General features: G+C 31.1%; 3 protein-coding genes and 1 long non-coding RNA gene across 6 annotated transcripts; 2 read left to right on the forward strand and 2 right to left on the reverse strand.

Annotated features, from left to right (window-relative positions):
- Positions 1–492: 492 nt before the first annotated feature.
- LOC141462230 (uncharacterized) lies at positions 493–4,470 on the reverse strand. The gene is made up of 3 exons (XR_012463157.1): positions 4,347–4,470; positions 3,274–4,242; positions 493–855 (listed from the first exon to the last, which is right to left on the reverse strand). It is a non-coding gene; the product is annotated as an uncharacterized lncRNA (long non-coding RNA).
- Positions 1,064–5,276, forward strand: LOC141462227 (uncharacterized). Of its 2 annotated transcripts, none has more exons than XM_074143910.1 (6): positions 1,064–1,287; positions 2,407–2,538; positions 3,571–3,696; positions 3,777–3,914; positions 4,815–4,946; positions 5,025–5,276. In XM_074143910.1, the coding sequence occupies exons 1-6, from the start codon at positions 1,230–1,232 to the stop codon at positions 5,117–5,119; spliced, it is 681 nt and encodes a 226-aa protein (XP_074000011.1). In that variant the 5' UTR covers positions 1,064–1,229; the 3' UTR covers positions 5,120–5,276. The 2 variants fall into 2 exon arrangements, with proteins under 2 accessions (XP_074000011.1, XP_074000012.1); XM_074143911.1 differs by having other exon boundaries at positions 1,094–1,112.
- Positions 5,277–6,087: 811 nt separating this feature from the next.
- Positions 6,088–8,052, reverse strand: mRpL51 (mitochondrial ribosomal protein L51). Of its 2 annotated transcripts, XM_074143913.1 has the most exons (3): positions 7,906–8,052; positions 7,645–7,796; positions 6,088–6,686 (listed from the first exon to the last, which is right to left on the reverse strand). In XM_074143913.1, exon 3 carries the CDS (start codon positions 6,665–6,667, stop codon positions 6,185–6,187), a length of 483 nt encoding a protein of 160 aa, XP_074000014.1. In that variant the 5' UTR covers positions 6,668–6,686; positions 7,645–7,796; positions 7,906–8,052; the 3' UTR covers positions 6,088–6,184. The 2 variants fall into 2 exon arrangements, with proteins under 2 accessions (XP_074000014.1, XP_074000013.1); XM_074143912.1 differs by lacking the exon at positions 7,906–8,052 and having other exon boundaries at positions 7,645–7,803.
- On the forward strand, positions 7,937–19,011 carry LOC141462226 (dipeptidyl peptidase 9). Its single transcript, XM_074143909.1, has 17 exons — positions 7,937–8,074; positions 8,439–8,745; positions 8,888–9,032; positions 9,422–9,557; positions 9,639–9,779; positions 10,452–10,557; positions 10,782–10,955; positions 11,063–11,243; positions 11,630–11,786; positions 12,026–12,243; positions 12,566–12,701; positions 13,204–13,376; positions 13,463–13,582; positions 13,999–14,151; positions 14,241–14,383; positions 14,602–14,713; positions 15,509–19,011. Exons 2-17 carry the CDS (start codon positions 8,456–8,458, stop codon positions 15,599–15,601), a joined length of 2,478 nt encoding a protein of 825 aa, XP_074000010.1. The 5' UTR covers positions 7,937–8,074; positions 8,439–8,455; the 3' UTR covers positions 15,602–19,011.
- Positions 19,012–26,120: the final 7,109 nt, after the last annotated feature.

A 26,120-nucleotide genomic window follows, 5' to 3' on the forward strand; every position in this document is an offset into this window, starting at 1 on the left:
CTTTAGAAGTAACTTCTCCTTCCCTACGTATAAAATCTCTCTAAATCGAATTTTCTTCGAGATATGTTTAAAATAAAAGTTAAACACCTTTAAGAGTTTAGTATCGTAGGAGCCATTTTCAAAGTAATATTTATTTCGTAGAGTTGTTCATCTGGTTCAAGATTTTAATCGCTACGAGAAGACCAGGCTTTTAGGGATTCTCTCAAGAACGGTACCTAGGATTATCTATTATAACTTGTGCTTAATATATATAATAATTTGAAACAATTACGCTGTAAAATTAGATTAAAGGCACTTTCTAAACAAGGCAGGTTTCGTTGCGAAATACGAAGTGATAATTCAATGTAATCCCGCGTGGATAGTTCTAGCTGAGTCCAATAGATTGGAGAGCACTCTAGTAGCGGGCTAATCAAACTATTACCCAAACATTGGCTGCCATGGATTATAACAAGTTTTACGAATATTTTATTAAAATAGATTATGCTTGGTGATATATATATATTTGTACAAAATTTATTATTTTAATAAATAATTATTCAGATTTATTGTCATAATCTGTAAACGAGAGCGTTTTTTTTGCTAAAGCGAAAAATAGACTGTGTTTGTGCACTTGTACTGGATCGTACAAATAAAATAGTTCAACAAAGAGCTTTTTAGAGGTCTTTTAATCTCATCTGGAATTGTGTCCAAATGAATCCCAATGATTCCAGCAGATAGCAACGCTTTTAGGTTTATCTAGAATGGTGAAGCCTTACAATGTTCATTTGGACTTAATAGACTCTACTCGTACTTCAGTGATTTTTCTTGACCTTATTGCCGTTTGAACTGCTGTGGCGCCACCGGATACTCCGCTATCTGCGTGAGAATCAAATCAGGAAAAATAATCTATTAATATAATTGAAAACTTTGGATTCGATGTAAATCATATGAGTTTTACAATGGAATCCAAAATGTGGATTCAAAATTTATAAAATTACCATTAAAATTTTATGATTAGTGTATTTTTTACTTTTTTATTTTAGTATTCTAGAGTAATGGCACGTTATCAAAAGGCCGGACTATCTGTCTGATAAGAGAAGAATGGGCTAAGGTGTGTTCCTGTTAGTAGATGGGTAATTTTTCACTAACTAATCTGTCAATCGAAATTCGTTTTGTTGATAATAAAATTCAGTATTTTATACGTAAGATAGTGAAGTTTTTAATGATTGCATTAATATTTCTAAAAAAATATGGCAGTAAACTATTTACTATTAGTGGGAATATTAGTCCAGTTTAATCGTGCTATAGGTAATGTAGTTATTCGTTGTTTTTAATACATATCTGTTAATTAATTACCTCCCAAACGTGAATTTCAACACGTCACAATTTCTTTAATTATATTATAGTAAATTCTGGTGCGTAGCTTTTACACAATTTTCTGTTCTACAAGGATCTGTGATCACAAATTATTACTGAAAGTTTTTTTTTTTTAAACAAAACATTTTTACTAAATTTAGTTGCATTTAACATTTCACTGAAACGAAGATGGCGCTAAACGTACATACTTCTCTGCGATCATTTAATGTGATGTTATTAAGTCCTTTAAAGTAACTGACATTAATATTTAGCTAACCAACGGTTACTTATTACTACGCTAAGTTATCTTCTTATTTATTAACTGTAGATGAAAGAAATACCGTAACCTGTCAGAATGACCCCTTAAAATAAATAAATATTTTTTTAAAAGAACCAGTGCCATTTTAATGTAATAGAACGTATCCCCCATAGAAACTCTACAAAATTATATATTTTCGATTTTACTCGAAACTCTTTCCCTATAATTACCAAACTTGAACATCTGTCTCGGTCAGCTTTTGAAATTAGAAGGTACGAAACAATTCTAATATTTCTATTATAGATTACTCCACAAGCAAATCAACAATCAATTTTACTTGAACTGCGAATTCCTGCTATACCCACCCACACCAAATTCCTGCACATAATTTGTATTTCTTAGTGAAAATATCGTATTTCCAAAACAGTTCTGTCCTGATGCTGCTTACTAATCAAATATTCATTAAATATGTTCCCAAGTTGGAACCAATCCCTAACAAATTCATCACCAAAATAAGGAAGAAAAACTCCATTAAAATAATCATTAATCTAATAGCACGTTATTATGTGAAAACTCTCTTATATATTTTTTACGTATGTATTTTATAATTTGTTATTTTGACGTTTGTTTACTTACTATTACGGAAAAATATAAAAAGAGCTTTTGCCCCTACATGAAAATTCAATAAATGGCAAAAAGAAAAAAGAATGCTATGACGTACGTAATCATTGATGTTATCCAAGCATTGTTGATGCAACCATGTGTTTTATGTATTCCCTATCGAAAACTAACTATAAGTTATTATTTTGCAGGTCTGGTGATTGGTGACAGTTGTCGTTATGATAGTGATTGTTTTGTAGAGCAAAGCTATTGCCACATGCAACAGATCTGCGAATGTAAAGAAAACTTTCTACCAACCAGCGATCATCAATATTGTGTAGCAAGTGAGCAAACTAGATGTTATTCTTATTTTCTTTTGTAGCGCAGTACTTGAGGACGGAAATCTGAGGAGAATTTTTTTCTGGCTAATTAACATTGAGGAGGTCAGTCGCTACCTTCTTTAAGCGGACTGGCATACGTTTACAATCAGTTTGGATGGAAAAGACCATTTCCTCTTCTCCTATCACACAGCCTGCTCAAGTGTTAGCACAGGCGTACTGTGGAAGTGTTTTTTGGAGCCTTTCGTACTTATTAAAAAGAACAAAAAGGCGAAATTGATAGCATGAGCTCGGCCAAAAGCAGAAGTCAGTTAGTTGGAGGAGAGTCCAAATAAGAATCCAGATGGTGACTCCCCAAAACTGGGGGGGAGGGGGAAATTTATTTTTAAATTACATTTTGAAATTTTTAATTGAAATTTGCGACTGCAACGGTTGTTGCAACAAGCAAATGTAATGTAATATAATGTCGTGAATGAAGATTGGAGAAGGCACCCAGTGGCGACACTCCATTAACGTGAACAGATGCACTATACTGTTATGAGGAGAGTAGGTCGCGGGGCCATCTTCTCTTCAATCTCCTTGGAGGATTACCTGATAATGTAGAAAAAGATAAGTGTTCAATTTTGAAAATAAAAATTAAATTAAGACAATGATAGTTAAAGAATTCTTAATAGATCCACTAGATGAAAATTGATAGACACTTTCTGTACAAATTTAAATTTTATCTCTTCTGTAACTTACTTGAGACATCTCTTAGATTCTTTGTTGGATTCCTTTCTGCACTTATTTAAGAAGAGCTCACAACATAATTGGGCTCTTATCAGACTTTTTATTGAGATTCTGTGAAAAATACTAAGTAATCACAAGTCGCATTCACTTGTTGAAAAGAGTTGTAAGATTTTCACTCGTAAGAGAGCTTAGGCTATGTCTCCTTTGGAGGTTTGTTGTTTTGTGTGTCCTTAAGTGATCTTTTGTTTGAGAACCGAATGATCTTAAAATAATACTTGTTTTTTTTTTTGTAACCCCTCTACTTTGCAGCGGTTGGTGCAATATGTAATTCCAAACACGATTGCAGTACTTTAGAAAATTCTATATGTATTGAAGATAGATGCCTGTGTAGCAAAGGTTATGTTCCTGATCCGCACAATTCAGCCTGTAGACCAGGTACTTTTTCAGATTAAATTGCTGCAGATAAGAGAAAGAGATTGAGTCTTCGAATGAAATAATGATTCATACTGTTACAGTTGCTCAAGGAGAAAATAGTGACTGTGACTTTGATGCACAATGTCAACAACTGATGGGAGAATTTTCTACTTGCACAAGACGTCGTTGTCAATGTTTACCCAATCATCATTTCCTAGGAACTTGCATCCGCAGTAAAGGTACATCTTTCTGAAGGGAATAAAATTTCTTAAAATTTGTTTATTATTATCAAATGTTTTCGAAAATTTTCATTGAAATTTTGTCGCTTTAAGTTAACTAAGAAAATTATTACTTTAACTAACACATGTTACAAGAATTACATTTGTGTTGGACTATTGAAACTTCCGGTGGACGAGACGGTTTCCTGGTTTGTTTTTCTTTCTTTTCCTTTTGCCAACTCCAAGGAAAGTACGTGAACTTGTGATCGTGCTACGTTTTCATCTCAAATATATGTTCAAAAGTAATTTTTAGAATAATGTTTCTATGTGAATACTCGCGAGTTCAAAACTAAAAAAAAAAAAACAGAAAGCAATAACTTGAAGTTTCGTTTGCTCACCTCCAAGTAACCAGACAATAACCTCTTGGTGAAATTCTAACCAACGAAATTTTACCTTATAGAATGATTCTTTGCTGTTGAGAAATCAATTTCGAAAAAGATAAAACTATATTTCGTACATGTATTTTGCAACTTTTATTGATTTTTTTGTTAAAAGAAAATTCAATGAAGGATATTTCTGGAAGGAAAGAGGTTATTATATTGCTAACATTAACCTAATTGGTAGTTGGTCGTAAAGCCCGCCTGAAAGAATAGGCAATTACTTTACTTTCCTAACATTACCACGATATGACAATGGTGGAAAATAAATGGAAAATGGTGTGTGTCGGAAGTGTAAATTTTCTTCTTTTTTTTTTTTTTTTGTTTTTCCTCGTAAACTAATTGAGCTGAACATTTATGTTAAAACTTTTTTTACCCCCAGATAATTGATTTTAGTTAGGGCGGCCGCCACTTTTGTCCACAACCACCATTTTAATAACTTAAGACAGTTCTAGAATTTTTAGCCGTAATAATTTTCTTCCAGGTCTTGGAGATACATGTAAAAATAACACTGAATGTTTTGGAAATTTTCTACAATGTTCTATGACAGATCATCGCTGCGTATGTCGACCAGGATATAGTGCGACTTCACAAGGAACGTGTAAAAGTGCTGCAGGTCTGTATTTATGACTGTTCAATAACAAGAAAATACTATAGCAGAATTGGTAATTAATTCCTAGATGTTCATTTGCAGGTGCTTCTTCTAGAATATCTGATTTGTTATTAATATTCTTAGTGATTTTAAGTATACATTTCAATTTTGGTACAAAAAAACAAATTACTTGTTAATCATCAATTAGAAATTAAAAAAATTAAGAGTTTTTATTTTTTTAATAAAGTAAAACTTATTTTATAGAAAAAAAACATTATTTAATAATATTCTTTTAAACTAAAAGACTAAGCAAGTAAGTATAGATTGTAAATAAAAGTTTTATAGTTTGAAAAATTGTTCTTTTATTCTTAATAACATATTCCTCAAATACCCCTTGAGTAATTCTTACAGCAAACTTGAAGTAATGGGTGATATTGGTGACGAAGCATACGTCTAACAATATCCCTTACCGCTTTCCACTTTCTCATGCTAGTGGTAAGAGGCGTTCTTAGAAAGAAATTCAATTCAAGAGAATGTACCCCCTCAGATCTACAAAAATTTAAGGAATCATTCTACAGTAACTCAATTTGTAGATTACTGAACTGTTATGCTTTCTGTTTTTACAACCTTGTTCTCCAACTGTTAATTGTAATAGTTATAGTTGACCAGATCAGACTTACCCATAATCTTTATTTAGATACAAATTAAAAAATAAAATTTATTTTTTTTGAAGGACGTTTGAGTTTGCCATTACTTATTAAAAAGTATTCCATAATATTAAATTATTTTTAATATTGTTTTGTTCCTGAACAGTTGGAAATTCATACTTCGTGATTGGTCAGTGGGGAATTGGGGAAATTGAAGAATTGTACTAACTATACGATAAGACGTGACACATTTATAAAGTAAGTTCACCTCCGCTGGTTAGGTTCCTTGGAGAGAGAAAGGAGAAGAACAGAGATTGCCTAAAAAAGATCTATGGGCAACCCACTGGAGCCCCCGCCGGAGAGGAAGAACTCAATTGCGTTGGCTAGTCCATCTCCATTAGTGGTTGTTAGACGATAGAGAATGAAGGCTAAAGATAGAAATGTCTGTCAGAAGCTTGTGGTTGAGATCCCGGGTCTTTCAGCACTGTATCACCAAAGATAGAATAAATCTACACAGCTTGGGTAATAAATAAATAAATGTATTCACACAATATTACATTATTTAACACTTTTATTACAATTCTAATCAAAATATATATGTTAATAAAAGCTAAATTACTGACGGCTATAATGAGTTTTGGTTTTTCTATTTAAAAATTTATACAGAAATAAAATTCTTTTATTAATCTCATTCCATTTGGTTGGCCTTGCAATTGGAAATATTCCTCGGTTTAACATTTTACGTTTTCTTAACAATACTTGATATTCATTACCCTGTACACCTCGTAACCAAGCAGGGACATTGTACATTAATTTTGTTGGATGTAAATCATCACTGCCTAAGATATCAATATAATCATTTTGTCCAAACAGAGCCTTTTTTGGTGCCCAAACATCTTTTGGCTTATAGGTAGGCATAGGTAGTTTTGGACCATCTACATGTGGTAGTAAACCTTTCTGAAGTAGTTTTTCTTCATAGCCATAGTTTTTAATTATTGGACCATTCGCTATTTTTTCTGAATGGTAACGAAAACGAACACATTGTATCAGAGGTATTTTCAAGCTGGCCTGTTGAAACAGTATCCGTAAACTATCCATACTTGGTGTACAATAATTCCTAAAACCAAACAATGGATTAATAATAGAGATATCGAATAGAATATTTAAATAATTTTTTTACTACTACACATGTAAACAATTAGAAAAAATAATATACAGGGTGCACCAGTTTGATCTGGACGTAGGAATGGAGGCTGTATTACACCTTATTTGCAGCAAAACATTCAAAGAAGCAGATTCTCAACCTTTTTTCAATAAACAAGTTAATTTATCATAATTCATTGCTTCATTACGTTTTTACCATAAAATAGAAAGTATCTAGGAAGAGCTGAATCAAACTAATTACACTAATCGAAAGAACATCAAATGTAACATAATTTCATTGCAAATGAGGTTTTTGTACTTCACTTCATATGGCTAGTTCAACCTGGCACACCTTGATCCGTTCAGACCAATTTAAACAAATAAAGGAAAAAACAAACATTGTTTAAGAATAGTAAATTATTTCTAGCTCCAAGTAACTAAATATTCACCTTCAAATTATTTTTAAACAATATACATACAACAAATTTGCTTTTCGATGTCTATTGTTTAGTAAGTAGTTAAAAACATGATCCAATTTGTTCGTAGCAGTTTCAATTTCTATCTACAGAATAAGCCGGGATTTGCTGATTGAAATAATTCTTTTTCCAATACAGTTAAGTTATAAATCCATGAAATTTGAAACAATATAGGTGTTTGCTAGCAAAACATTCTTCTGAACACTCGAAATTTACAATGAATTTAATTATACAAAACTAGTTTCTAGTCAAAACGTAAATGCTCGATATTCTTTATTGTACATACAAAAATGTTTTATGAAAATTCCATTGCCTTCGTACTCAATATTCTCAATTACTGGAAGCCCACAAATTTCTGACAATAAAAACACAACTTTCGCACACAGTCAAAAATAATTAAATTAATAACAAAAAAATTGCATAAAAAAAGCTTTTCTATATAATATAAGGACTTACCTAAACGTGAAGTTAATTTCAATCAGCACATTCAAAATTTATTTTTAACAATTCATTGTTATTGTTCTTTCGAAGTAAAAATCCAGGGAAAACTGACTGAGTTAAGGTTAGAAGCTCGTTCGAATGATGAGTAGGTTATAAACAAGGAACAGCTAACAGTGGGAACAGTATTAAAAGTTATAATCATACACTTCATTTCTTTAGGTAAAATATGGATTTATGACTTGTTAAAAGAATTATTTAGCGTAATATAAAGTTTACCTAAGATTTTCTAAGCGATTTATCGGCCAAATAATAAGATATATAATAAATTTAGCCTTCGTGGGGGCGCTACCCGCGAGTGTGGATGTCCAGTGCACATGCACTTCTTTCCAGCTGACGCCAATTTATAAATAAACAGTTTTAGAACAAGTAGCAAATTTTACAGATTGTAAGTACATTTGAAATTCAAACTTTATGCATGTGAACTTTATTTTTTTAAACACTTAAGTAAAATATTTTGGATTGTAGGTTAACTATATATTCCTTTTGGTTAACCTACTTTGAACTAATAATTTTTATACATCTGACGTACTATGTATGTAAAAAAAAAAAACAAATGAATTATAAAAAAACGTTATATGACCTTTTTTTTAAAAAAAGTTTTGAAAGAAAGAAGATTATTTAAATCTGATATAAATAAAACGAGGATCTCAACCCTTGAGAGTTTCGATTCTTTCCTTGATTAAAGTGCACTGTTATTTAATTATTATTCGTGCCGTCATTGCAATTAAAAAACGATGATTACTTTGAAGGTAGTGTCCATTGTGCGATGGAGGATGGCGAAGTCCCTAGAGAAAAGAAATCTTGGACGGATTTGAAACAAACTTTGTGCGAATTAAGAAGGCAACTTTCAGCCATTTCAGCCGTTGTACCAACCTCAGTTTCATTTAGAACATTAACAGATGGATCATCTAGGATATTTTTCCTTGGTACTTTGGCCAATGGATGGGAAACTACTTTACACTTTACAGACATACCAAGTGATATACGACCATTGGGAAGACTTCATTGGCAACAGCTTCTCGAATTTAACTTTCAATCTGCACCGCCTAGTAACAGGTAACAGTTGATGTGATTATTATAATTTATAATAAAGTGAATATCTTTACCATTCGCTTACATATCCCCATCCCTAAAGTTAATACAATTTATATTCGTAAGCTGACATTTTAGTTTAAAAATAATGCTTTGTTTAAATAAGATCTTCAAGGGAAGAACAGTTGCTGCTCGAGAGGAAAAGGCTTACAACTTGGGGTATTACCTCTTACGAACTCCATCCTCAGTCAGGGAAAATAGTATTTCCAGCTGCAAGCACATTATACCAATGTGTAGACAACCCTCACCGCGTAAGTATTGTTTAATATTATTTGTTTCTTACTACCAGCTAAATCAAAGTATTGCGATCGATTTTTGGGTTAGGAAATATTGTTCCAGTGCCATACTTATATATAATATTAATTAGTATAAATTTAATTAATATTTGCACTGTATTAGACCTCTTCCTGCGATGTTTAGTTTTTATGCTAGTGTTCGTGCAAACACTCGTAACATTTTCTTGAAACTCTCAATTTTAAAACATATTTAATTCTAACTAAAGTTTTACACTGTACCAAAAACAAAAATACATTTTATCACAATCTGGGCTACTTAACTTTCCAAAAACACGTAACATATTTTTTTAAATATTTATGTAAAAATGTTAATTTAAGGGTGTGATGTCGAATTTTATTTTCAGAATGGGCCGCTATTTCCAGCAGAGTTGAGAACGGGTACTGATGGTGCAAAATTGACACCATTAATTTGTCCATCGAACCCTGATCTTATAGCTTATGTTTCTAATTGCGATATATGGGTATCGCATGAAACGTCAGGTAGATTATTATAATTCATTTTTTCAAATATTATCTTACTATTTTTCCTATGGTAAAATTTATTACTATTATTTATTTTAGGAACATCGGAACGCCTGACATATTCCCACCGAGGTGGTCGTAGCTTAGCTGATGATCCACTTTCATCTGGGACACCGTCGTACGTTATACAGGAGGAATTTTCTCGTTATCAAGGTTGTTGGTGGCAACCGCAGTCCAAAGGTAAGAAAAGGCAAAACCTGAAATAAACTCAAGGTCCAATGATTATCCTATTCATTCTCCTAAATGTCAATTTTACTTCTAATACAGATTTTCTTTTTTGCAACATGCATTTTGGGCAAATCTCCTGAACTATGACGAAGAACATTTTAAAGAGAAGTTTGATGCCCGAATCTCTCAGAACCCCTTAAAATTTATTTCTCCTTTATTTAATAAGAGTTACACATGGAGCAGTTATGGGCAGAAATTAAGAGCCAATAATTCTCGTCTAATTTTAAACAACCAATACCTTTCCAAAGTGAATAGGTCATGTGTTCTTAGAGTTCGGACTGTTTTTTTTTTTTTTTAATCGTAGTATCCTGTTTAATAACTTATAAAAAAGAAAGATACATTGCTAGTGCAGTACGCGTTTCAGTATTGACACTAAGAATCAATTTGGAGGCATTGGTGTCCAGGGAGTTTCAGGATATTGGAAATATGATTTAAATAATAGTTCAAACTGAAGAATAATAAACAAGTCCTTATATCTTATTAGTTGTATAATTTGTACAGATTGTAGTAATTAATACTTTAACACAGCAGTTAATCAAATTAGAATATATATGAGAACAACCTTGAAAATATTTTCAGATAAATCGGTGTTAATTTGTATCATAAGTGTTGTTTCCTTTTCAGATGGGCTGTACAGATTATTATATGAAGAAGTGGACGACAGTGAGGTAAAAGTGTACACGTTTCCATCTTCAACTTCTCTACTAAATTGTGATGTTGAACAATACAGGTACATTTGCCAATTCTCTACAATTAGATATTTAATTGTTTAATTTATAAATACAAGAGAATCGATTTCTCGCTAACAGTTCACTTGAAGTATAAGCGGTTTTCTTTGAAGAAGGTTATTTAGTGTTGTGGTTATCACTTTTCGTTTGTTAGAAGTTTCAGTATTTCTTGATAAACGATTCAAGCTGGAAAAAAAAAAATTGGGAAATTCATTTACTTATTTAGGTTTCCAAGAGCTGGTTCACCAAACTCTAAATCAAATTTGAAATTAATCGAATTGGCGGTAAACGAAAATGAAATTGTACGTTCACGCATATTGGAACTTCAACATCCTTTGTCTCACATGTTCCCTTGGATGGAGTATGTTGTCAGAGCTGGATGGACACCAGATTCAGAGTAGTAAGACATACATAAATAAATAGCACCACATTTTGTACAATTAAATACGCTATATTTTGGAATATTTTGTACATTAATAGTTTTTTTTTTTTTTTTTAATTTTGTAGTATTTGGGTGCAATTGTTGGATCGAAGACAAAAACGATTGGAGTTAATAGTAATCTCGTTGGATAATTTTGTAGAGCCGCCTCCGAATGTGTTTAGGTTGGCCGAACAGCGTACAGACGAAGCGGCTACCTCTGGAACTGTACATGTGGTGGCCAGGCAAAACTCAGACATTTGGGTTAATGTAAGTCTTATTGAATTCACTCAAGATGTTAGAATTATGTAAATTATTATTGTTTTTTTATTAGGTTGTTTGGATGGTATAGATTAAAATTTGTATAAAGTTCATTATTATGACAATGATTATTCGCAAGGAATGTGTTTAGAGATGAATTTCTACTGCAGATCTCTGAAGACTTGTCCAATCGGTCTCCTCGTGTGAAGGTCGGCTAAGGAGGATCACTAAAATAGTAACAGGGTCTCAGGATACCATGCTTCATATCTAAAAGAATTTATCACCAACTTTCTTTTGTTTTATTATTATTATTATTATTATAACATGTTCATGGGGTACCATACCCTCCTATAAATGAAGTTTGAAGAGTAAATTATTGCTACTTACCCTTATAGGTAAGCGATATGCTATACATAATACCTGGAATGGAAGGTGGTCGAATGTCTCTGATATGGTCGAATGAAGAGACTGGATTTAGGCATCTCTATTTGATCACAGCTCACCTGTCATCCTATTCAAATGGTCTAGATGCCATGTTTGATTCTAGTGAAAGTGAGTAAAGTTTGAATGTATTGTTTTATTAATAGAATTTTAGTTTCATCGGAAGTGTAAATTATGTAGATTTTTTAGATGGAGAAGGAATCACTTCCTTTATTGATAAATAAAAACTTAGTTAAACGAAGAACTCGAACTGGGGATCCTTTTTTGTTCTACCAGTCCTCTCTCTTAACTCTGTACCAAACCTACATTACTGAATTGTAATATTCATTTTTATTTTTTTTTTTTGACAGTGAAATGTAAATGCATCAATCAGACAGCGTTGACCAGCGGTGACTGGGTGGTGTTGGACGAAGGATTATGGGTGGACGATGGCAGAGGTCTTGTATATTTTATGGCTTTGAAAGATACTCCATTAGAACATCATCTGTACGTGGTATCTTGGCATAATCCTGGCGATATTCGATTATTAACGCATACAGGTTCTTCCTATACGGTCAACATTAATCAGGTAATACGATCTATTAGCTTTGTTTTTTTTTTTTTTTTTTTTTGATGCCACTTCTCTGTATACTGAAGTAAACCAATTCAGTTTAGTAGTCAACTAATTTGATAGTACATATAAGTTTAAAGAACTTTACATTCTTAGAATTGTTAGAGGTAGTTGCGTGAATATGTATACCAGATTTTGAAATTCTGAAAGCCAAATAAAGCTTAAGTTTGGTCCATAAATTGCTCGGAAAAAAAGACTCGTAAATGTTTCAAATATCTTTCTTAAGATTAAAAAATTTCCGATACACTAATTAATTCATCAATTTTAACTTTTTTTTTAGGAGTGCACAATAGCTGTAGCTACCTATTCAAATATACGCAAATTACCAGCCTGTCTAGTATTTAAAATTAATCACACCGACTCAACGGTCGATGGTGTTACATTAACACCAATTGGACATCTTGTTGAACCTCAAAGTAAGGATATATATAATAATCCATTGTTTTTGTATTGTATTATTTTGTTATACTGTTCATTGTATAAAACTTTTGAATGTTCTTAAACCCAATTTCTACTAATAAATCCCTTTTTAATGAACCTCGCCCAAGCCTCACTACATCTAAAGCGAGCCAGCCACTCTGAACTCGGTTCCACCATTCTCCGTTTCGACAATACCATTTTCACAAATGGTCACTTAAAACTAACCCCATTTTTTAAAATTTTTGTGTAACAATAGCCATCAAAGTTGCTCAGTCAGAGAACTCCTGTTAAAGCTTAATTACATCTTACTCGTGGAGAGGTAATTAAGTTAAGATAAAATCTTCTGATACCTTGTACATAGCATTCTCAATCTTGGCATTAACATCACTGAATGTTACTCGTCATTTCTCTCCTTCTTTCATCATAAGATGACCAATACCTTGTATTATCTTTTATTATTATTATTTTTCAATTAATTATTTCTCAATTAATTGCCAGTCCCAGAACGACCATTACCATCTCCAGATCTGTACAGTCATGAGATCTCATCGGGGGATGTACTCTACGCAATGGTCTTCAGACCGTACAATGTTCAACCTGGCAAAAAATATCCAACAGTTCTTAATGTTTATGGAGGACCTGAAGTACAAATGGTCACCAATACTTTCAAGGTATTTCTCTACGTAAAATGTTTGGTTTGATAACTATAATTTTAATGAGATATATTTACTTTTTTTCTTTAAATTTTTTAAATCAGGATATGCGGTTCCTGAGGATACACATGTTAGCCTCGCAGGGATACTGTGTGGTCTCCATAGACTCTAGAGGATCTTATCACAGAGGGTTGGCCTTTGAATCGCATATTAAACAAAGAATGGTAGATAATTCTTTTATTAATATATTATCTAGTCAATAATTAAGGTTGTTGGTGGCGCCAGGAGCCTTTTCCAGTGCATTGCCCGATTTTTTCTTGGTGACCTCAATTTCAGAACATTCTTTTCTCCAATAATAACTTAGAATAACTAAAATTTCGTATTCCACAGTCACATTGAAAGAACGAAAGACAGGGTGTTTAGAATTGAATTACTTTTAAAGATCATTTTAACAAAAATTAAAACTAAGGTAAAATCATTCACAGCTCATGATGGATATAAACTACTGTTTTACTTTTACCTTTATTTTAATAAGATGTTAATTATAAAATATAGTTTTTAAGCTCACATTTTTGTGTACCCACTGTACAGTATCATAAATTAGATTACGTTTTCTTATTTACATAATATTTTGCAATAGGGTACCGTGGAATTGGAAGATCAAATAGAAATGCTATTTTGGTTGTCCACTGAACTAGATGTGATCGACATGTCAAGAGTTGCCATATTCGGCTGGTCTTATGGCGGTTATCTCAGTCTGATGGGATTGGCCCAGTATCCAGATATTTTTAAGGTGCAGTTTATACTTCTTTTTTCCTTTCATTATTGTTTTGTTTTAAAAAAAAAATTTGAGTATTTACTTGAGAGTTCTGTGGCAAACAGGTAGCGATAGCAGGTGCCCCGGTCACATCTTGGTCTCTCTACGATACTGGCTACACTGAACGCTACATGGACCTGCCGAGTAACAATCCCCAAGGCTATAAGGCTGGCTCAATCCTTACATATGTCAACCAGTTTCCCGACGAGTAAGTGACGGGATTTTCTATTTTTACACTAAACACTGTCAAAATTGCAAAAATTAATAAATATTTCTAAATCGAACTCTGAAAAAAGGATTAAGAACTTAAACTGGTTACAACTTCAAAAGTATCTTTACTTCAAAATACATAATCTTTAACAGCAAGCCCAGCACTATACAGAGTCAAAGATTCACTTATTTTAAATATTTTGTTCAACATTTCAGAGAGAACAGATTGCTCATCGTCCATGGTCTGATTGATGACAATGTACACTTCTCACATACGAGTTCTTTGATCAACCAACTGATCAAGAAGGGCAAACCTTATCAACTTCAGGTATTTAAATACTGTCATAGTTTTTCTTAATGCAATTATTACATTACAACACGTTTACTTACTTGTCTGACTACAAAAACCTTACAATCGGAAACTTCGTGTCGCAAAAGACTCACCAATTATCTCACTCACTCACTGTTAAGCGTGGAACTATTCTAGTAACTAGTTTTATTGAAAAATCTGGAAGAGGTTACAAGAATAATTTTTATATTAAGAAATTTCTTGCAAATTTTAAAGTTAAATCAGAATGGAAATTACTTCTTCAGTGAAATGAACGAACTCGCCCTTAACGAAGTAACCTCGGTTTGACGCAAGTTGCAGATATTCGATTTAAAATAAGTGTAATTCTGAATTAAGAATCTTAGACACGAATTTTTAATCTCATTTAAGACTTGTTTTATTTATTTTATTAAGTTCACAAAATCGTTTTTACTCATCTAGGAATAGAATGTCGACAAATAATTGAAACATGGTTTAACGAAAAATCCTATCGAAACTCATGGCGGAATCATTGTACCAGTTTTTGGCATCGATTCTGATTATAGTCTTGATTTAAATCTAAAGAATAAAAAAAACTGACTATTTTTGCCCATTTCTAAGTGAAACACTTTACATTTGAGTTGTGATACGATGTACTACGAAGTTTTAGACTTCCCAAGTAAATACGGTTGGCCTTCGTCACTAGATTTTACTGTGTGCATGAATATAGTTTTTTTTTTTGTTAAATGCATAGATGAAACTTGATATCAACATTCCAATCGAATATTTCAAATAATAATTCATATCTCTTTAAAGGTGTATCCAGGTGAAAGGCACAGCCTGCGAAGTTTAGACGCAAGTAAGCATTACGAGACAATGTTACTATCATTTCTACAGAAGAATTTATAATAATAACTTGATTATTAAATATTAATAAAAATGAAGAATTATGTAGGAAGCGAATAATCAAAAGAAACAGACAAAAAAAAAATGGAGCTTATTATTTTTAGATTTGAAGATAGATTAAGAAGAAGGGGGAAACAACTTTATGGTATTGTTCTGTTTTAACCTCACTGAGACACGATGTCCTTGTTATACTCGATACCCCTAAATAACTTCAATTTTTTTTACTTGATAATCGATTTTTGTTTCGATTTTGGTTTTTGATTAATTTTTTGGTTAACAACAATCGAGTCATTATGTGTACGGGTATGTTTATGTTAAATTTAGTGTTTAAATTTTAACAAACACTACTATAATACAAAAAAGAAAACACAAAAAATACACGTATGATTAGATAATATACGTACTTGTACATAAAACTTTTTTTTTTATTAAAATTTTGTTGTTTATATATATTATGTCCAGAAGTAAATAATTGTGCAATTTCTTACGAGAGGGGGGTGGGGAAGCAAAAAATGTATATAATATTTGAAATTCAAATTTTTACATTAGTTTTTTTTAAATTATTTTTTATTTTTGTGCTGTTAAATGTTGAATTATTACTAAAAAAAAAAAATGAATAATTATTAAATGAAGTATTTTTATTTTAAGTATTTATTAGGAATTTTGGAAATTTACAATTAATTGGATAAATGCGTTTTAGGCGATTGGTCATTTTAGGAAGAAAAAGTACGGACTGTATGATGTTACTATCGATCATTACTTATAGATCGAAGACTAATCTGTCAATTTCAACGATTAGGCATGAAAGTATCGTGCACAGTTCCTGTTAAAAGAATAGCTTATATCGGCAATGAAAACAGTTTGTTATTGCTCACTACGTTTTGAGTACCATTGTCTAAAGTAAATTGGTGTTGTTGTTGTTGTTGTTGTAGGGTTACTAATGGTATCCGAACTGTAGAGCAACTGAAATAGTCAAATAAGCTATTCATCTAAAGCGGAAATAAAAATATAAATCGTATGTTGTGACATTTGGTAATCAAATAGGATCTCTGAAATTTAGTTATTCAGTTGCACATACCTAGATAATAATCTTATTTTTCTTAAAATCACCATTTGCCTAAGATAGATTTTAGTATTTAATTTTTAAGAAACTAAAGTTTAATTACGAATTTTTCTATGCTTTTTTTTATATATGTAGATAATCGTTCTCAAATTATCTTTTTCATTTTTCTTTTTTTTTTTCTAGTCTTATGTAAATTGATTTACTTAACATGAATTTTGTATATATTTTTATAGAAGAGTTATGCTGTTTTTCCTTGAATGAGGGTTTTTTTTAGATGAAGATGTTCGTAAGTTAGCAGAACTATAAGACAATATTTTACAGTCTGGTTAAGTCATTAGAGATTTCAGGTTGGCTTCTAAAAAGAGATTTGGATGGTGATGCGTGATAATTAAATCAATAATGGATGGATAAGAAAGGTTTATATTGCTATTAGTGTCGGCTTTATTAATTGACCAATATTTCCCAGCATAGGTTTTTCTTTTTGTTGGTTATTCTTTGCTGAATTTCGTCGTAAGTAAATTCGGAAGTTGACTGCTCAGGGATTTCAGTTTGTTCAGTTCAGTTGGACTGCGCCATTATCACTGTGTTCGGCAAAATTTATTTAAAGTAACCAATTAAAAAATTTATGAGAAGTTTTAAATAATGATTTGATTTGTTTTATTCATTTATTGATTAAAAAGAATTGTTCGAAAAACATTTTCTATACTAAAATGTTTTTTTTAAATAATTTTGTTCAATACGTGGGCCAACTATTGGTTCATTTGAGAAGTAAACTGCTGTTTAAATTTCAATCAATCTCTTTTATTAAAACTAAAAAAAAAAAGAATCACTAATTCTATTTACATAATTACTGAATTTCAAAAGTTAACTGAGTAAAAAAACACAAAAAAATATTTAGAAATAAAAAACATTTATTTACATTGTTACAATTTCACGAAAATAACGAAGAATAATTTTTTGGACTTTTTGTCACAAAACAAGTGTTAATAATTAATTACCTTTGAATATTGAATTAAATCAGTGATGTTTATCCCCATTGAATAAATTATAAAACAAAATATCAAAATTTATTCGAATAAAAATTTTAACCTCTAAATAAATGAATGCCAAACAATGCGATAAAAGCTCGAAATTCTTTGTATCCTCACACATCGAAAAGTTGATGATCGATTGTTTTAGGTGATAATTTTGAAGTTTGCTTTTTATAACAGATTAACAATTACGTATTCTGGGTATCTCCAAATGTTTATTTATCTTTGAAAAGCAAAAAACAAACAAACAAATTCAAATTTTGACTCGTTCGTAAAAACTAATAACTATTGTATGATAAAATAAAAATTAAAACTTGTGTGATAGATTCACGTAATCCCACGACTGTCTCTTGCAAGATGTCACAGGGTATCCTTTATCCTAGAATCGTACTGTTTGTTTAATTTTAATTGACTATAATAATTTTTTTTGTGTGAAAAATATGATAAATTTTCAAAGAGATCTTTCTTCTAGAAGGGGCCCTTAATTTAAGTTTCCTGGGTAAATGTGTCAAGCAAAAAAGTAGATCTACAATATCTGAATTGAGTGTACCAAATTCTATTACAATCTAAGTTCCATCTACATGTGATTGTTTTTGAGTTATTGATTCTTTTCTTTTCTCTTTCCCTCACTTATTTCATCTTAGAATGTACACTTAGAAGATAGTTTGCCTTCAATACATTTTCACGTATTATAAAAATTTTTACAGTTGAATTAAGGGGTCTCTATAAAAACTTCATTTCCGTGGGGTTAAAAAAAAAGTGTCCAATTGCCAATGAATCTCTTTGCGCGGACTGTTTACAAAATTACAGAAGATACGACAAAATCCGTTTCTATGTCTCTCTTCTGTTGGTATTCTTCAAAAACAAAAAATGGACTGTTATTACAATACTTGAGAACTTAAATGAAGTTTGGTAATAAAGTGTAATAATAAGACCTGCGCTGTTTGCTGAAAAAGTTCCAAGGAAAATAATAATTTTGCTTAGTTTAAACCTTTTTCTATCAGCTGATAGAAATCAGCTGATTTATTTCAAATTTGTAATTTTTAATTACATATTTTCAATTCCTGCTGAGACTGGAAAATAACTCCAGAAATGGCACTTATAGAAGAAGCAAGCACTGCTCCTCCCATTCCACAAAAATAACCTTAAAACAGAAAATAACCTGAAAATAAAAGTAAAATTTTATGAAAATTGTTTCATTAAAAAGTAAAAATTCATTTACAGATACACGCAGACCAATTTACAAAACCCATTTTATCTAAAATTTTGACACGCAATGCTTTCTCTTATAAGTAGCAAGAGACAGTAAATAAAATATATGTATAATTGTAAAAATAAATTTTAAATAAAATAGATAAAGCTAACGATAGAAATGATTGCCGTGTAGTATTTAATTAAACAATTTTAGATTCTAAGAATGATATTGTGTATAGATACGAATTTATATCGAAAAACTAACTCTTGTTGCGAGGAAGGTTTTTGTTAGGTTTTTCCCCAAACATTTTTTTAATGTACAAAAAAGGAAGGGAAAAAAACAATTTCTTGTTTTAAAATGCTGCCATTAATTTACGAAGTATTACAAACATGTATACACACACATATATATATGAATAAATTTAATATTAAAATGACTAATTGTTTAGGTATAAATAAATTTGTTGCCAATAACAACTATACAAGTGGTTTGTGTAGTTTTATTTATAATGTATGAACTTCTTATTGTATATTGTAAATATAAAATATACATTGTTGTACTTATTATTATTATTATTTTAAATCAACGAAAATTACTGAAACAATAAAGCTGAAAAAAACGAAAGATTTTTAAAAATCTTTAATTGCTTGCTTTTGATTTTTCTCTTTTTTTTGTAAATAAACAGTTTTTTAAAAAACTTTGTATTTTTTCTAAATTAAACCCCCAACTCGATTTATTATTATTCCACATCCTATTACCAACCATTGGCAAGCCTGCAGCTTAAGAAAAAACAAATCTAAAAACCATTACTGAATCAGAATCTATGAAGCACAGAACTGAATTCTAAAACACGAGGTTTTTACTAATTGGTGTGCTTTTATCAATCATTACTCAAAACAAAGCAAAAAACTAAACATAGCAGTAAATTAAAATTTGATGTCTAATTTGAGAAAAGGATTAATAAGACTAAAAGCTAATTTTACATAAGAAACATAATATTGAATACAATTACAGAATTTGTAGAAAACAAAAATTGAAATTAGTTCCAAAAATAACCACAAGATAGCATGAGAAACTGGTGTTACCAGCACATTAACTCCTCCTTAAATCGGAGTAAAGCAGAACTCGTGCTCAACAGATTATTATGAAATTTAATTCTTCATTAAATATTCCAATCAGTATAGGTGAGGCTAAAATCTAAATGACACTTGACCTGGTTAAAAAAACTGTATGGGAAAAATTTACTAATTTCAAACCTTTAAATCAATCTCCCTTTGTACAGTTAAAAATTCAATTAATTTTACAACTACAGAAAAGTGAACTCTATAACTAGTATAAATTGCAATATTTTAGTGATAAATAGTTAATGAGATATCCAAGGTTATATTTTGTTGGTTTTGTAAAACGTTCAAATTTAAAACCTTCATATCTCCCATCAAGAATCAAGAATTCAATCCTATCTTCAAGAATTCAATGAATTCTTTACCGAATTTTAGAGGAAAGGTTCCCCTAAAACTGGTATAAATTGAAATGTTTTGGTATTTACAGTTATTGAGATATGGAAGGTTAAATTTTGGTGGGTTTGTGAATCCTTCAAACTTGAAACCTTTATGGCCCTTTTCAAGCCCATGAGAATTGGATGATTTCTTTGCTAAATTGTAGACAAAAGTTAGCACTGCAACTGGTATAAATTGCTATGTTTTGGTATTTACAGTTATTGAGATATGTAAGGTTTAATTTTGGTGGGTTTGTAAATCGTTGAAACTTGAAACCTTTATGGCTCTTTTCATGACCATAAGAATTGGATGATTTCCTTACTAAATTGTAGACAAAAGTTAGCACTGCAACTGGTATAAATTGCTATGTTTTAGTATTTACAGTTATTGAGATATGGAAGAGTTAATTTTGGTGGGTTTGTAAATCGTTGAAACTTGAAACCTTTATGGCCCTTTTCATGACCATAAGAATTGGATGATTTCTTTGCTAAATTGTAGACAAAAGTTAGCACTGCAACTGGTATAAATTGCTATGTTTTGGTATTTACAGTTATTGAGATATGTAAGGTTTAATTTTGGTAGGTTTGTAAATCGTTGAAACTTGAAACCTTTATGGCTCTTTTCATGACCATAAGAATTGGATGATTTCTTTACTAAATTGTAGACAAAAGTTAGCACTGCAACTGGTATAAATTGCTATGTTTTAGTATTTACAGTTATTGAGATATGGAAGAGTTAATTTTGGTGGGTTTGTAAATCGTTGAAACTTGAAACCTTTATGGCCCTTTTCATGACCATAAGAATTGGATGATTTCTTTACTAAATTGTAGACAAAAGTTAGCACTGCAACTGGTATAAATTGCTAAGTTTTGGTATTTACCAAACATTGAGATATGGAAGGGTTAATTTTGGTGGGCTTATAAATCGTTGAAACTTGAAACCTTTATGGCTCATTTCATGACCATAAGAATTGGATGATTTCTTTACTAAATTGTAGACAAAAGTTAGTACTAACACTGGTAAAAAAAATGCTATGTATTGCTATTTATAGTTATTGAGATATTGAAGGTTAAATTTTGGTGGGTTTGTAAATCGTTGAAACTTGAAACCTTTATGGCCCTTTTCATGACCATGAGAATTCGATGATTTCCTTACTATATTGTGGACAAAAGTTAGTACTGACCCTGTTAAAAATTGCTATGTTTTGCTATTTATAGTTATTGAGATGTGGAAGGGTTAATTTTGGTGGGTTTGTAAATCGTTGAAACTTGAAACCTTTATGGCCCTTTTCATGACCATAAGAATTGGATGATTTCTTTACTAAATTGTAGACAAAAGTTAGCACTGCAACTGGTATAAATTGCTAAGTTTTGGTATTTACCAAACATTGAGATATGGAAGGGTTAATTTTGGTGGGCTTATAAATCGTTGAAACTTGAAACCTTTATGGCTCTTTTCATGACCATAAGAATTGGATGATTTCTTTACTAAATTGTAGACAAAAGTTAGTACTAACACTGGTAAAAAAAATGCTATGTTTTGCTATTTATAGTTATTGAGATATGGAAGGTTAAATTTTGGTGGGTTTGTAAATCGTTGAAACTTGAAACCTTTATGGCCCTTTTCATGACCATGAGAATTCGATGATTTCCTTACTATATTGTGGACAAAAGTTAGTACTGACCCTGTTAAAAATTGCTATGTTTTGCTATTTATAGTTATTGAGATGTGGAAGGGTTAATTTTGGTGGGTTTGTAAATCGTTGAAACTTGAAACCTTTATGGCCCTTTTCATGACCATGAGAATTCGATGATTTCCTTACTATATTGTGGACAAAAGTTAGTACTGACCCTGTTAAAAATTGCTATGTTTTGGTATTTACAGTTATTGAGATATGTAAGGGTTAATTTTGGTGGGCTTGTAAATCGTTGAAACTTGAAACCTTTATGGCTTGTTTCAAGCCCATGAGAATTGGATGATTTCTTTACTAAATTGTAGACAAAAATTAGTACTAACACTGGTAAAAATTGCTATGTTTTGCTATTTACAGTTATTGAGATTTGAAAGGGTTAATTTTTGTGGGTTTGTAAATCGTTGAAACTTGAAACCTTTATGGCCCTTTTCATGAACATGAGAATTCGATGATTTCCTTACTATATTGTGGACAAAAGTTAGTACTGACCATGTTAAAAATTGCTATGTTTTGCTATTTATAGTTATTGAGATGTGGAAGGGTTAATTTTGGTGGGTTTGTAAATCGTTGAAACTTGAAACCTTTATGGCCCTTTTCATGACCATGAGAATTCGATGATTTCCTTACTAAATTGTAGACAATTGTTAGTACTGACCCTGGTAAAAATTGCTATGTTTTGCTATTTACAGTTATTGAGATTTGAAAGGGTTAATTTTGGTGGGTTTGTAAATCGTTGAAACTTGAAACCTTTATGGCCCTTTTCATGAACATGAGAATTCGATGATTTCCTTACTATATTGTGGACAAAAGTTAGTACTAACCATGTTAAAAATTGCTATGTTTTGCTATTTATAGTTATTGAGATGTGGAAGGGTTAATTTTGGTGGGTTTGTAAATCGTTGAAACTTGAAACCTTTATGGCCCTTTTCATGACCATGAGAATTCGATGATTTCTTTACTAAATTGTAGACAAAAATTAGCACTGCAACTGGTATAAATTGCTATGTTTTGGTATTTACAGTTATTGAGATATGTAAGGTTTAATTTTGGTAGGTTTGTAAATCGTTGAAACTTGAAACCTTTATGGCCCTTTTCATGACCATAAGAATTGGATGATTTCTTTACCAAATTTTAGACAAAAGTTAGCACTGCAACTGGTATAAATTGCTATGTTTTGGTATTTACAGTTATTGAGATATGTAAGGGTTAATTTTGGTGGGTTTGTAAATCGTTGAAACTTGAAACCTTTATGGCCCTTTTCATGACCATGAGAATTCGATGATTTTTTACTAAATTGTAAACAAAAGTTAGTACTAACACTGGTAAAAATTGCTATGTTTTGCTATTTACAGTTATTGAGATTTGAAAGGGTTAATTTTGGTGGGTTTGTAAATCGTTGAAACTTGAAACCTTCATGGCCCTTTTCATGAACATGAGAATTCGATGATTTCCTTACTAAATTGTAGACAAAAGTTAGTACTGACCCTGGTAAAATTTGCTATGTTTTGCTATTTATAGTTATTGAGATATGGAAGGGTTAATTTTGGTGGGTTTGTAAATCGTTGAAACTTGAAACCTTTATGGCCCTTTTCATGACCATGAGAATTCGATGATTTCCTTACTAAATTGTAGACAATTGTTAGTACTGACCCTGGTAAAAATTGCTATTTTTTGCTATTTATAGTTATTGAGATATGGAAGGTTTAATTTTGGTAGGTTTGTAAATCGTTGAAACTTGAAACCTTTATGGCCCTTTTCATGACCATAAGAATTGGATGATTTCTTTACCAAATTTTAGACAAAAGTTAGCACTGCAACTGGTATAAATTGCTATGTTTTGGTATTTACAGTTATTGAGATATGTAAGGGTTAATTTTGGTGTGCTTGTAAATCGTTGAAACTTGAAACCTTTATGGCCCTTTTCATGACCATGAGAATTCGATTATTTCCTTACTATATTGTGGACAAAAGTTAGTACTGACCCTGTTAAAAATTGCTATATTTTGGTATTTACAGTTATTGAGATATGTAAGGGTTAATTTTGGTGGGTTTGTAAATCATTGAAACTTGAAACATTTATGGCCCTTTTCATGAACATGAGAATTCGATGATTTCCTTACTAAATTGTAGACAAAAGTTAGTACTGACCCTGGTAAAATTTGCTATGTTTTGCTATTTATAGTTATTGAGATATGGAAGGGTTAATTTTGGTGGGTTTGTAAATCGTTGAAACTTGAAACCTTTATGGCTTGTTTCAAGCCCATGAGAATTGGATGATTTCTTTACTAAATTGTAGACAAAAATTAGCACTGCAACTGGTATAAATTGCTATGTTTTGGTATTTACAGTTATTGAGATATGTAAGGTTTAATTTTGGTAGGTTTGTAAATCGTTGAAACTTGAAACCTTTATGGCCCTTTTCATGACCATAAGAATTGGATGATTTCTTTACCAAATTTTAGACAAAAGTTAGCACTGCAACTGGTATAAATTGCTATGTTTTGGTATTTACAGTTATTGAGATATGTAAGGGTTAATTTTGGTGGGTTTGTAAATCGTTGAAACTTGAAACCTTTATGGCCCTTTTCATGACCATGAGAATTCGATGATTTTTTACTAAATTGTAAACAAAAGTTAGTACTAACACTGGTAAAAATTGCTATGTTTTGCTATTTACAGTTATTGAGATTTGAAAGGGTTAATTTTGGTGGGTTTGTAAATCGTTGAAACTTGAAACCTTTATGGCCCTTTTCATGAACATGAGAATTCGATGATTTCCTTACTAAATTGTAGACAAAAGTTAGTACTGACCCTGGTAAAATTTGCTATGTTTTGCTATTTATAGTTATTGAGATATGGAAGGGTTAATTTTGGTGGGTTTGTAAATCGTTGAAACTTGAAACCTTTATGGCTTGTTTCAAGCCCATGAGAATTGGATGATTTCTTTACTAAATTGTAGACAAAAATTAGCACTGCAACTGGTATAAATTGCTATGTTTTGGTATTTACAGTTATTGAGAAATGTAAGGTTTAATTTTGGTAGGTTTGTAAATCGTTGAAACTTGAAACCTTTATGGCCCTTTTCATGACCATAAGAATTGGATGATTTCTTTACCAAATTTTAGACAAAAGTTAGCACTGCAACTGGTATAAATTGCTTTGTTTTGGTATTTACAGTTATTGAGATATGTAAGGGTTAATTTTGGTGGGTTTGTAAATCGTTGAAACTTGAAACCTTTATGGCCCTTTTCATGACCATGAGAATTCGATGATTTTTTACTAAATTGTAAACAAAAGTTAGTACTAACACTGGTAAAAATTGCTATGTTTTGCTATTTACAGTTATTGAGATTTGAAAGGGTTAATTTTGGTGGGTTTGTAAATCGTTGAAACTTGAAACCTTTATGGCCCTTTTCATGAACATGAGAATTCGATGATTACCTTACTATATTGTGGACAAAAGTTAGTACTGACCATGTTAAAAATTGCTATGTTTTGCTATTTATAGTTATTGAGATGTGGAAGGGTTAATTTTGGTGGGTTTGTAAATCGTTGAAACTTGAAACCTTTATGGCCCTTTTCATGACCATGAGAATTCGATGATTTCCTTACTAAATTTTAGACAAAAGTTAGCACTGCAACTGGTATAAATTGCTATGTTTTGGTATTTACAGTTATTGAGATATGTAAGGGTTAATTTTGGTGGGCTTGTAAATCGTTGAAACTTGAAACCTTTATGGCCCTTTTCATGACCATGAGAATTCGATGATTTCCTTACTATATTGTGGACAATTGTTAGTACTGACCCTGGTAAAAATTGCTATTTTTTGCTATTTATAGTTATTGAGATATGGAAGGTTTAATTTTGGTAGGTTTGTAAATCGTTGAAACTTGAAACCTTTATGGCCCTTTTCATGACCATAAGAATTGGATGATTTCTTTACCAAATTTTAGACAAAAGTTAGTACTGACCCTGTTAAAAATTGCTATGTTTTGGTATTTACAGTTATTGAGATATGTAAGGGTTAATTTTGGTGGGCTTGT

The sequence above is a fragment of the Rhodnius prolixus genome, unplaced genomic scaffold, assembly GCF_049639745.1.
Source record: "Rhodnius prolixus isolate KJV_2025 unplaced genomic scaffold, Rpr scaffold_18, whole genome shotgun sequence".
NCBI lineage: Eukaryota > Metazoa > Arthropoda > Insecta > Hemiptera > Reduviidae > Rhodnius > Rhodnius prolixus.

Excerpts from the sequence above, each read along its gene's own strand:
- LOC141462227 (XM_074143910.1), top strand. The coding sequence starts at position 1,230 with ATGGCAGTAAACTATTTACTATTAGTGGGAATATTAGTCCAGTTTAAT. Across the intron at positions 1,288-2,406 it reads CCAGTTTAATCGTGCTATAG|GTCTGGTGATTGGTGACAGT; the intron begins GTAATGTAGTTA and ends ATTATTTTGCAG. Across the intron at positions 3,915-4,814 it reads AACTTGCATCCGCAGTAAAG|GTCTTGGAGATACATGTAAA; the intron begins GTACATCTTTCT and ends ATTTTCTTCCAG.
- mRpL51 (XM_074143913.1), bottom strand. The coding sequence starts at position 6,667 with ATGGATAGTTTACGGATACTGTTTCAACAGGCCAGCTTGAAAATACCT.
- LOC141462226 (XM_074143909.1), top strand. The coding sequence starts at position 8,456 with ATGGAGGATGGCGAAGTCCCTAGAGAAAAGAAATCTTGGACGGATTTG. Across the intron at positions 9,780-10,451 it reads GTGGCAACCGCAGTCCAAAG|ATGGGCTGTACAGATTATTA; the intron begins GTAAGAAAAGGC and ends TTTCCTTTTCAG. Across the intron at positions 13,377-13,462 it reads TGGTCACCAATACTTTCAAG|GATATGCGGTTCCTGAGGAT; the intron begins GTATTTCTCTAC and ends TTTTTAAATCAG.